Below are 12,863 nucleotides of genomic sequence, written 5' to 3' on the forward strand. Positions count from 1 at the left end.
ACCACGGATCCAATACATCTTAATCTTCTGGATGAGCCTACCATAAAGAGACCTTGTTGAAAGCCTTATTAAAATCCATGCAAAGAACACCCACTGCCCTGCCCTAATCAAGCACACTTGTCACTTCCTGAAAAAAAGTCAATTAAGTTAGTAAGACATGATGTGCCCTGCACAAAGCCATGCTGACTGCGCATAATTAGGCCATGCTTTTCCAAATGTATGTAAATCCTATCCCTAACAATCCTCTCCAATAGATTCCCAACCAATGTGAGACTAACCGGTCTATAATTTCCTCGATTATCCTTATTTCCCTAAATGAATAGAGTACAACATTAGCTATTTGCCAGTCCACAGGGACATCACCAGTGGCTAGAGAGGATACAAAGATCTTGGTCAAGGCCTCAGGAATCTACTCTCTTGCCTCTCTCAATAACCTGCAGTAGATACCATCAGGCTCTCGGGACTAATCCACCTTAATGCTCTTCAACAGACCTAACACTACTTCTTTCTTGACCTCACATTGCTCTAGCATATTAGCATGCCCCAGACTAATCTCTCAATCCACCACGTTCTTCTCCTTGGTGAATACCAACTCAGTGTTGAAACGACAGTCAGAGATTTCCCCCTTTTTTTTCCTGCCTCTAAGCCAGGGACATAATTAAAATGGTATGAAAAGTCATGGCAGCCAACGTTCCTTGCTGTCTTCCCACTGCTGCATTTTAACTTGCTCTATTAAGCAGAGAAATGGACCAGCCAATAGAAGGCAGTACATCGGACCCTAACTCCTTTTTTAAACCAAGGGCTGCCCAGGGAGACTAGTCCTTTCCCCACAAAGTCCATCAAGGTGTTAAGGGGAGCTAAGTTCACCAGAGGCTCAAAAAAAGGGAATGAATTGCATTTGATTTTGTTTCTTTGTGGGCAGAGAAGATCAGGAATACTCTAACATGCCTCAAAGAGGAACCTTGGGCCTCTCCACCCCTTAACTGACTGCCAGGAATGTTTCTTTGTGCCCCAGGCACCAGCCTGAAATCGCACACCAGTCCACTGTTAAGCAAATGCTTTCTGCCAGTTTAGGGTTGGAGCCTGAATGGGGGCTGCATAGCTGGCTTATCCAGAGAAGTCACAGGATGTTAAAATCTCTAAGGCCACGCACTGTGACGAACTCGACATTTTTCTGCCTGCCTCGGTTCCCACCACGTAACTTTTGGGAGCTCAAACTGGCTATTTAGTCTGGAATCCCCATTTGAAAGTCAAGAGGAGATCAACAAGTGTTAAATAAGTGTACTGCAATCAACTCCGACATCAAGTACATAATGAGTGCAAAATGTGATCATATCATATAATCCAAAGAGTTTTTGAACAAATCAATTTAACTCCACCCTGAATTCAACATCAACTGTTATACAAGGTATAGTGTTGTACCTTGGCAGCAGTTAAACAAAATATATACAGGGGAAAAAGCACTTTTCAATGTCCTGCATGGAGAACATGGGTCCATCGCTTTTACTCACTTTTGTAAGTGATTTGAATGTGAATAGAAGAGGTATGGTTTGTAAGTCTGCAGATGACACCAAAATTGGTGGTGTAGTGGACAATGAAGGAGGTTATCGCAAAGTACAATGGGACCTTGATGAGATGGGCCAATGGGCTGAGCAGCGGCAGATGGAGTTTAATCTAGATAAATGTGACATGCTACATTTTGATGGGGCAAATCAGGGTAGGGCTTTACACTTAAGGTCGTGGGGAGTGTTGCCGAACAAACAGACGTTGGAGTGCAGGTCCACAGCTCCTTGAAAAAGGAGTTGCAGGTTGACAGAGGAGTGAAGTTGGTGTTTGGTACACTGCCTTTATTGGTCAGTGCATTGAGTACAGGAGTTGTAAGGTCATGTTGTGGCTGTACAGGATATTGTTTAGGCCACTTTTGGAATACTGCATTCAATTCTGGTCTACCTGCTATAGGAAAGACGTAAAACTTGAAAGTGTTTAGAAAAGGTTTGCACAGATGTTACCAGGTTGCAGCCTCAGAGATTTTAACATCCTGGGATTTTACTGGATAAGCGAACTGCACAGCCCCAATTCAGGCTCCAGCCCTAAAACTGGCAGGGTTTGAGATATAGGGAGAGGCTGAATAGGCAGGGACTATTTTCCCCTGGAGTGTCAGAGGCTGAGGATGACCTTACAGAGGTTTCTAAACAGGAGGGGGGGGGGGTGGAGGAGACCAAAACTAGAGGGCATAGGTTTAAGGCGAGAGGGGCAAGATTTAAGAGACCTATGGGGCAACTTTTTCCACACTGAGGATGGTGTGTGTATGGAATGGCTGCCAAAGGATGCGGTGGAGACTGTTACAATTACAACATTTAAAAGGCATCTGGATGGGTATATGAACAGGAACGTTGTAGAGGGATATGGGTCAAATGCTGGCAAATAGGACTAGATTAATTCAGGATATCTCGTAAACACGGACGAGCTGGACCGAAGGGTTTGTTTCCGTGCTGTACATCTCTATGACTCTATGACGTGGCAGACACTGAAAGGGTTAAGGTTAAATACATGTCTGAGAGCTTTGCCATTGTTTAAACACAAGGTTTAAGTTATCACTATGAGTGACATTTCATAGAATCGTAGAATCCCTATAGTGTGGAAACAGGCCATTCAGCCCAGCTGGTCCTCACCGCCCCTCCGAAGCGCATTCCATTCAGACTCATTCCCCTACCCCTGCATTTCCCCATGTCTAACCCACCTAACCTAAACAACCCTGGTCACTACAGGCAATTTAACATGGCCAATCCACCCAGAGTGCATATCTTTGGGCTGTGGGAGGAAACCCAAGCAGACATGGGAAGAATGTGCAAACTCCACACAGACAGTCGCCTAAGGAAGGAATTGAACCCGGGTCCCTGGCGCTGTGAGGCAGCAGTGCTAGCCATTGAGCCACTGTGCCGCCCAATTATTCAATCTATACTGCAAAGACAGTTATACAAGTTTCTAATCATAAGTGTTATTATATATTCTCCACTTTACTGAATGCATTCAGCTCAGCAACACTCCACCATACACTTACTGGGCATCTAGTCTCTCCTTCACTCTTCACCATCAACATATAGTGGCAGCAGCATGTACCATTTACAAGATACACTGCAGCAACTCATCCAGTTTCCTTTGACGAGACCTCCCAAACCTACAAACTCTACCACCTGAAAGAGGAAGGGCATCAGGTGCATGTGAATGTCGCCACTTGCAAATTCTCTTCCCAGGTTATACACCAAACTTGGATATTGCCATTCTTTACATCAATTATTATAAATCCCAGCATTCCTTCTCTAACAGCACTGTGGGTGTAAGAGTACAGCTGTTCAAAGCACCTACGGTACTCCTCAAATGCAATTAGAGTTGGATAGCTAGCTGACATCCTGTGAATAACTTTTTAAAAAGTGGTACTAACACTTGCAGATGAAGGACAAGCCTTAAGGAGTCAGGTGATGAATTACAGGCTGGAGTTCCAGTCTCTGGCATGCAAAAATGGCCATGTTTGCTTAGCCAACGAGACTCACATCTCATTTAAAAAAAGTAAATACACATTAGATTAAAAAATCTCATGGTCCCTGTACACTACCACCTCTGGTTGCTCTTACCTGTTAATGGGGCAAGACATACTAGGGCTGGTATTGTAGGAGCTAGGGATAACAGCTGTAAGGTATGATTCTAGCATTAAGGTAGTTGCTTGACTAGTCTGTTGGACAACTCTCAATTTTGGCTTACCTCTGGAATATAAGGAACACTGTGCAGGACTGACTGGTACTATTGTTATGTACAAATTCAGTGCTTAGGTCCATCACATTTTATCCTTGTTATATTTTGTATAGTCATTTGGTACAACTGAATGGCTTGCTAGGCCATTTGTAAGGGGAGATAAGAGTCAACCACATTGCTTGTTATCATCTAATATAGTCTGAATTAATGCCTGGGACCCAAATAAATGAGGGAATAGATGATGGATACATTAAGAGTTAATTAGGTTTGAACTAGCTGTATAAATATGGGGAGCAGGGCTCAAAACAGCAGAAGCCATAGAGGAGTACAGAACATGCAAGGGCGAACTTAAAAAAGAAATTAGAAGAGCAAGAAGGAAGTATGAAAGGATAATGGCAGGTGAAATAAAGGTTAAAATAAAAAAGTTACTTTATGAGTACATCAAAGGGTAAAAGGATAACTCGGGAAAGAGGAAGTCCCATTAAGTCCAGAGTGGTAATTTGTGCATGGAGCTAGATGTCAGTAGTTCATTGAACATAGAACAGTATAGCACAAAAAAAGTCTTACAGACCACCATTGTGCTGACCATGATGCTATTGTAAATTAATCCCGTTTGCCTGCAAATGGTCTACATCTCTCTATTCTCAGTCTGTTCTGGTGTTTGTTGAAATGCCTCAAACTTTGCTAACGTCTCTGCTGGCATTGTGTTCAAGGCACATTCCACACTATTATGCAAGGGAGGAAACAGCAGTGGCACTAGCAATATTTTCAATTCCTCTCCAGCCAGAGGGGACTGGAGGACAAAATGTGTTACTTTTATTCAAGAAGGGAAGTAGGGATAATCTACAGGCTAATCAATCTAACCTTGGTAGTAGGGAAACCTTTGGAAGCAATCCTGAGGGACAGAATTAATAAGCACTTGGAGAGGTAGGTACTAATCAAAGAACCGTCAGCATAGTTTTAAGGGCAGGTCATAGCTGACCAACTTGATTGAATATTTAAGAAGTGAACAGGGGTGTAGCTAAGGGCAATGTGTTTGAGGTGGACTTCAGCAAGTTTCAAAAAGGTGCCACATGAGAATCTGTTGGAAAGGTAAGAGCTCATGGAATCCAAGGAAATTTGGCTAATTGAATGCAAAATTAGCTGAGTGACAGGAAGCAGACAGTAATGGTGGAGGGGTATTATTGTGACTGGAAGCCTGTGACCAGTGGGATTCCGCAAGGCTTAGTGTTGGGACCTATGTTGTTTGTGGTATATAACTGCTGCACTGGGTAGATTAAAGTCTTCCCACAGAAACATTTAATCAAAGACATACTACAAGTGCTGCAAAATTTTGTCATCAGGATCAGAAAGCAGAAACTCCCCACAGGTATTTAAAGCATGAGGTAGTGGCATTTTTTTTTTTATTCATTCACAGGATGAGGGTGTCACTGGCTAGGCAGCATTTATTGCCCATCCTGAATTGCCCAGAGGGCAGTTAAGGGTCAACGACATTGCTGTGGGTCTGGAATCACACGCAAGTCAGACGAGGTAAGGATGGTAGCTTCCAGATGGGTTTTTCCCAACAATCAACAATGGATTCACAGTCATCATTAGAGACTTAATTCCAGATATTTATTGAATTCAAATTCCACCATCTGCCATGGTGGGATTTGAACCTGGGTCCCTAAAACATTATCTGGGCCTCTGGATTAACAGTCCAGCGATGATACCACTAGGCCAATGTCTCCTCTTGAAATAACAGTATTGTCACTGAATGAGTAGTCCAGAAACCCAGACTAATGCCCTGGGGACATGCATTCAAATTCCATATGCCAGTTGACTGTATTTAAGGTTTGCTTCAATACAACACAGGTTATGTGGAGACTGTGAATTGCAAATTCAAAATTGAACAGGGAGATTACAAATTCAAGAAGAATTTTGTATACCTCCTACCCTGTATAATGCTCAAAGAAATGGGGAGATAAATGTCTATCTAGGTATGACAACTTCTGCAAGAATACAAATTAGCCTGTCTTTATAAACCAGAGAACAGGGAAACACTCCGTTACACTGGTATTAAAAAGATAAGTTCCTTGAAGTGATCAGAGCTGTAGGAAGATGAACTGGAGTATTGTTTTGGAAAGATTTGTTAAATATTATCCAAAATTCATTCAGTTCTAAATACAACAGTATTAGCTGCATGCAATTATTTAGCATCACAATGCAGACTTCACAAAAGAAGAGTGTTAGATATAGCACTACCAAAATACCTGGTAAACATCACAACAATTCTGTCAAACCAACATATAAATTCTATTTTTCAATCTAAAAGTAGAATGGTGGGTTGATTATACCTCTGCAATGAGTCTATTACCTGAGTGACTGGAGGATGGCATTCATAAAACAGGTGTTCCCAAGATTCCGCAGTCCTGTGGCGCAAATGGCAGTGGTCCCTCCCTATCAGATGATTAGAACCTGTTAGTTGCTGATTAGTAAGCTCAACCGCATCCAAGTTCAACAGACACCTGACTAGCTGGAACTCGGAGTGTAAAACTTTGCTGGTTAACACTATCTCAACTGAGTCACTACTAGAATCGTCCAAAGTGAACAGTCACAGAACCATTAGAAATAGGAACAAGAGTAGGCTGTTCAGCCCATCAAGTTTGCTCTGCCATTCAATATTCCTCAGAGCCCCTTTCCTGCCCTTTCCCTAATCCCCTTGATTCCCCAACTGATCAAGAAGCTATCTCAGCTGCCCCCACAGTTCTCTGTAGCAAGGAGTTCCAAGAACATGCAACACCCAGGGAATAAGTTCCTCCTCACATCAGTCTTAAATTGGCACCCCTTTATTCTGAGTGTACGCTGTCTGATCCTAGACTCTCCTTTAAGAGTAAACATCAACTCAGCATTTCCCTTCTCATACCCCATTAAGAACCATATATGTTTCAAGATCACCTCTCATTCTTCTAAATTTCAATGAGCAGGGTCCCAAGATGTTTTAGTCTTCACTCATATGACAACCCCTCCATAATGGAAATCATCTTAGTGAACCTTCTCTGAACTGCCTCCAATAAAATAATATTTTTCCGTAAATAAGGAATCCAAAACTGCTCTCAGTACTCCAGATGTGGTCTCACCAGTACCTTGAAAAGTCGCAGTAAGACTTCCCTACTTATACTCCAACACCTTTGAAATAAGGGCTAATGTTCCATTAGCCTTCCTGACTACCTGCTGCACCCATGTACTAGCTTTGTGTTTTGTGCACATAACCCCCAAGACCCTTTTGAGCTGCAGCTTTCTTCAGTTTTTCTCCATACAAATAATATTCTGTTCTTTTGTTCTCCCTTCCAAAATGAATAATTTTACATTTTCCCCACACTGTACTCCATTTGCCAGATTTTAGCCTGCTTACTTAATCTATCAATGCCCCTCTGTAAACATTGTGTACCCATTCACAATGTAGCTCTCCACCTATTTTTGGGTTTGATCCTTCTGCGACTCCACTGATCACAGATCACCAACCTGAAAAGGAACCCCATATCCCCACTCACTGTTTTCTGCCCATTAGCCAATTCCCGGACGTATGTGGCACTTTGTCAAACACCTTCTGGAAGTCCGAACATTGGTTCCCCTCTATCTACTCTGGTTGAGAGTTCCTTGAAAAACGCTAATCAATTCGTCAGACATAATTGCCCTTTTATGAAGCCATGTTTGATTAGATTATAGTTTTCCAAATATGCTTCTATTACTTCTTTTAATAATTGATTTAACATTTTTCCAACAATAGATGTCAGGCTAATCAGACTGTAACTATCTGCTTTTCGCCTCCCTTTTTGAATAGGGAAGGTTAACTGCAAATGTTTTAATTTAAAATAAACTGCCGATCTTCTCCAATCTTTGCATGAATATTGATTAAAGATAAAAATTTAAAATACAATTAGAATGGAAAGTTATCCACATTGAACTGTACAAACTAAATGAAAGTTGGTGTTTCTTAAATACCTAATCAAAAGGCTAGCGCAACTTCAATCTTAGAATTCAAATATATCATTTAATAAGAATTACCTCAATTTGGAGACAAAAGACATTGAAACCTAATAAAGTAATTTCCAAGAAATTCAAAAAAGAAGAAATACATGAAAGGTCTCACAGTACTGTTCACAGATCGTTGTTATCTTATGCAGCGGCAGAAATAATCAGCTACACAGTGCTATGAAGATGCAGTAGCTATTCAGAATGCCAAAATGGAACGCAGATAGGGCCGGTGTTGTCAGTTGGCCATGTTAGTCACCATGCCAGGATTGGTCTGCACATAGAAACATAGAAACTGAGAGTGGGGGTGGGGGGGCAAGACTTAGTAGAGTGATTGGGGAGGGTTTAAACTAGTGTGGCAGGGGTTGCGAACCAGAGGAGTAGGGCTGTAGATGCAGAAATTGGAGAAGAGGTAGAAACCAAGGCAAACATGTATAAGAATAAGAGCAGGCAGGGAAACTTTGCAGAAAAGAGCAGGGGAGGTAGTCTGAAATGCAAGTGTTTCAATGCGAGAAGTATAATAAGCAAGGTAGAAGAGCTTAGAGCTTTGATTAGTACTTGGAACTATGACATTATTGCATACGGAGACTCGGCTGAAAGAGGGATAGGACTGGCAGATGAATGTCCCAGAATTTAGATGTTGCAGGTGTGATAGAAGGGGATGTAAAGGAGTATCTCACAGCTGTACTGAGGGAATACACATCAGAGGATTCGTGCAGCGAGGCAATATGGGTAGAATTCAGGGATAAGAAATGTGAAGTCACAATGCTGGGGTGTACTACAGGCCAAACAACAGCCAGCAGGAGATAGAGAAGAGAATATGTAGACAGATTTTGGAAAGATGTAAAAACAGCAGGGTTGTTTTGGTGGGTGATTTTAATGCTCCCTACGTTGACTGGGACTTTGTAATAGGGGCTTGAATGGGGCAGAATCTGTAGGGGCCATTCAGGAGGATTTCTTGACAGTGTGCAAACAGTCCAACCAGGAAAGGGGTTATAGTGGACCTGGTTTTGGGAAAAGAGCCTGGCCAGGTTAGTGAAGTGTCAGTGGGGGATCATTTTGGAAGTAGTGATCATAATACTGAGAGTTTTATGATATTCATGGTTAGGGTTAACAACAGTCCTCGGGTGAAGGTGTTAAATTGGGGTAAGGCAAACTATAACAATATTAGGCAGGAACTGGAGAATGTTGATTGGAAGTAGCTGGTTGAGGGTAAATCCACATTGAACATGTGGGAGTATTTCAAATGAAATTGATAAGAGTTCAGGAGTGAGCGTTCAGGAGTTCCTGTGAGAATGAAGGATAGGTTTGGCAAGTTACATGAACCTTGGATGACAAGGGATGTTATGATCTTGGTCAAAAAGGAAAAGGAAGCATACATAAGGTCGAGGTGGATGAGAACAGACAAAGCCCTTGAAGTATATAAGGAAAGTAGGAAGGAACTTAAACAATGAATTAGAAGGATGATAGAGAGTCATGACAAGTTGTTAGAAAACTGGATTAAGGAGAATCCCAAGGCTTTTTATACATATAAAAATCAAAGAGGGCAGCCAGGGAAAGGTGTGGCCCGTGCAAAGATAAAGGAAGGAATCTGAGAGTGGAGCTAGAAGAGATAGGTGAGGTCCTAAAGAAATACTTTGTGGCAGTATTCACCAAAGAGGAGAAATTGGTGGAGGATAATCTCAGGGAAAGGAGTGTTGAATTTCTAAGCCAGGTTGCTATTAAAAAGTAAGAGTTGTTGTGCGTCTTAAAAAGTATTAAAGCAGATAAGTCCCCGGGTCCTGATGGGACTTTCCCAGAATATTGCGGGAGGCAAGAGAATAAATTGCTGGAGCACTGACAGACATTTTTGTATCCTGTTTGGCCGTAGGTGAGGTCCCAGAGGACTGGAGAACAGCCAATGTTGTCTCATTATTTAAACAGGGTAACAGGGAGCCTCATGTCGGTGGAAGGGAAATTATTGGAAAAGATTCTTATGGACAATGTCTTACATGCATTTAGAAGCAAATGGACTTATTAGTGATAGACAGCATGGTTTTATTTGGGAGAGATCATGCCTCCTTAACTTGATCAAGTTTTTTCAGGAGGTGACGAAGACAATTGAGGGAAAGGCAGTTGATGTTGTCTACATGGACTTTAGTAAAGCCTTTGAAAGGGTCCTTCCTGGCAGACTGGTACAAAAGGTGAAGCGACATGGTATCAGGGATGAGCTGGCAAGATGGATACAGAACTGGCTTAGTCATAGGAGACACAGGATAGTGGTGGAAGGATGGAGGGTTGTGACTAGTGGTGTTCCACAGGAATCAGTGCTGGGACCTCTGCTGTTCATGATCTACATAAATGATTTGGAGGAAAACAGCTGGTCTAATCAGTAAGTTTGCAGATGATATAAAGATTGGTGAAGTTGCAAATAGTAAGGAGAATTGTCAGAGGATACAGCAGGTTATAGATCAGCTGGAGTTTAATATGAACAAATGAGAGGTGATGCATTTTGGAAGGTCAAGTACTGGTGGAAATTATACAGTGAACGGCAGAACACTTAGGAGTATTGATATGCAGGACCACAGATCACAACGTGGCAGCGCAGGTAAATGTGGTAATAGAAAATGCTTATGGCATGCTAGCCTTCATTGGAAGGGGCAGTGAGTCTTAGGATAGACAAGTTATGCTGCCGTTTTACAGTGTAGTCAGGCTACACTTGGAATATTGCACACAGTTCTGGTCACCACACTACCAGAAGGATGTGGGTGTTTTAGAGTGGGGATGGTATGGAGGATGTTAGCTATGAAGAAAGGTTGGATAGACTGGGTTTGTTTTCACTGGAATGCCGGAGGTTGAGAGGCGACCTGATGGAAGTTTATAAGATCGTTAATGCCATGGAAAGAGTGGAAGTATGTAGCTTTTTGACAGGGTTGAGGGGTCAATTACGAGGGGACCACATTCAAGGTGCGAGGGGGCATGTTTAAAAGAGATGTGCAAGGCACGTTTTTCCACACAATAGGTGGTGAGTGCCTGGAACTCGCTGCCAGAGGTGGTGGTGGAAGCAGACACAATAGCAGCATCGAAGAAACACCTGGACAAAGACTTGAATAGGAAGGGAATAGAAGGATGCAGATCCTGTTAAGTGAAGACATTTTTAATATGGAAGGGCACAGGCTTGGAGGGCCAAAGGGCCTGTTCCTTTGCTGTATTGTTCTTTGTTCTAAAATAGGAGAAGTGGGCTATTCAGCACTCTATGCCTTCTCTGACACACACTATGTTCGTGGCTAATCATCTATCTCAGTATCCTGTTCCGGCTTTCTCCCCATACCTTTCAATCCCTTTAGCCCCCAGGAACTATTTAGGATCACAGAATTTCTACAGTGTGGGAGAAGATCATTCAGTTCATTGAGTCTACACTGACCCTCCAAAGAGCATCCCACCCTCTACCATTCAAAAGTGCTTTGTCTTCTGTCACCAAAAATCCATTGAGTCTTTGAAAACATGTTGCTTGTTGATCCCAACCCCTCCAAGTTTAACTGTGCTATTAAATGGACTCCAGCATTTTCCCCACCACTAATGTCAGGCTAATTGGTCTATAAATCCCATGTTTCCTCTCTACCTACATTTTAGAAATAGTGAGATGACATTAGCTACCCTCTAATCCATAAGAATTTTTCTAGAATACATACAATCCACTATTTCTATGGGCACTTCCTTATGTACTCTAGGATGTAGGTGATTGAGCCCTGGGTATTTATTGGCCATTCATCTCATCAATTTCCGCAATACCATTTCCCTACTAATACCAATTTCCTAATTCCTTCTGCTCACAAGACATTGTGTTGCAACATTTTTGGAAAGTTATTTGAGTCGTTCTTGAAGGCAGAACAAAAATATGTAATTAATCGGTTCACCACACATGGAAGATAATTGGTGCAAGAGTAAATGCTGTTGAATGAATGTTTTCATGAACAAAGTGCCCAGTAATTATTACAATCCTACTTACATTGATCTTCAAATACTTGTTGTTCACAGATGAACTTTCCATCAACTTTCTTTTACGGTGTCTGTCTGCTGAAAATGCTGAACTGTATGATGAAAAGGACATATTAGAGTGCGCCTCACTTTTCACTGGATGCTGTGGAATGCAGCATGTTTATGTCAGCCTTTTATTAAGTGGTATTTTCTACTCAATGCTTCATTGCAGAGTTCAATTATCCAATTGCTTAAAATGCTGTTGAGTCACATTGCACAATTAAGACAAAATCCCACATAAACATTGAAAGCAATTACATGTGAATCATTGATGCTGGCTAACACAGCCTACAAAACAGGAAAACAAATAATGTGTGTTGCAAACTTAAGAGCGTAAAGACCATAAGAAGTAGAACCAGGAGTATACAGTTCAGCCCCCTCGAGCCTGCTCCCCATTCAATAGGATCATGATGAATCAACATTCCTCATGTCCACTTTCTTGCTCTTTTCTCGTAACCTTTGATACCTCATTTAGAGAGACAGGGTTTGATCAGGGATAGCCAGTATGACTTTGTCAAAGGTGGTCATGCCCAACAAATCTGGTAAATTTTTTTGAGGTGACAACTAAGTGTTTGGATGAAGTTAGGGCTGTTGATGTAGTTTTTAATGGATTTCAGCAAGGCCCCTGACAAGATCCTACATAGGGGATCTATGATATAGAGGGTAATGGAATCCAGGATAATTTAACAGGTTGTATCCAAAACTGGCTTAGTGGCAGGTAGTGGTGGTAGAAAGTGGTTTGACAGACTGGAAGCTGTTGTGCAGCGGCATTACCAAAGGAATCGGTGTCGAGTCCCTTATGTATCAAAGATTCATAAATACTGTCAATGAGTATGTGTGTGTGCACCTAACTTTGTGGATGACACAAAGATTGGCCAGGTAGTTAACAATGAGGAGGAAGGTCTTACAGTACAGGACAATATAAATAGATTGATCAGATGGGCATATCAGTGACAGATGGAATTTAATTCTGATAAATGAGAGGTGATGCACTTGTGAGGAAGGAACAGGACAAAGGAATACTCAATGATTGGCAGGACACTAGGAACCTCAGAGGAACATTGGGATCTTGGAGTGCTTAT

The 12,863-nt window shown here is 41.9% G+C and overlaps 1 protein-coding gene across 8 annotated transcripts in view; it reads right to left on the reverse strand.

The window, feature by feature from the left end:
• Positions 1 to 12,863, reverse strand: part of usp3 (ubiquitin specific peptidase 3) — a 135,143-nt gene that overhangs the window by 41,800 nt on the left and 80,480 nt on the right. For all 8 annotated transcript variants that reach the window (XM_020530999.2, XM_048617243.1, XM_048617246.1 and 5 more), the window contains exons 5-6: positions 11,753 to 11,834; positions 6,107 to 6,189 (exon numbers count right to left, since the gene is read on the reverse strand). In XM_020530999.2, coding sequence (XP_020386588.1) covers positions 6,107 to 6,189; positions 11,753 to 11,834 — 165 coding nt within the window. The remainder of the gene's footprint in view (positions 1 to 6,106; positions 6,190 to 11,752; positions 11,835 to 12,863) is intronic.

This window comes from Rhincodon typus, chromosome 36 (assembly GCF_021869965.1).
Source record: "Rhincodon typus isolate 14 chromosome 36, sRhiTyp1.1, whole genome shotgun sequence".
NCBI lineage: Eukaryota > Metazoa > Chordata > Chondrichthyes > Orectolobiformes > Rhincodontidae > Rhincodon > Rhincodon typus.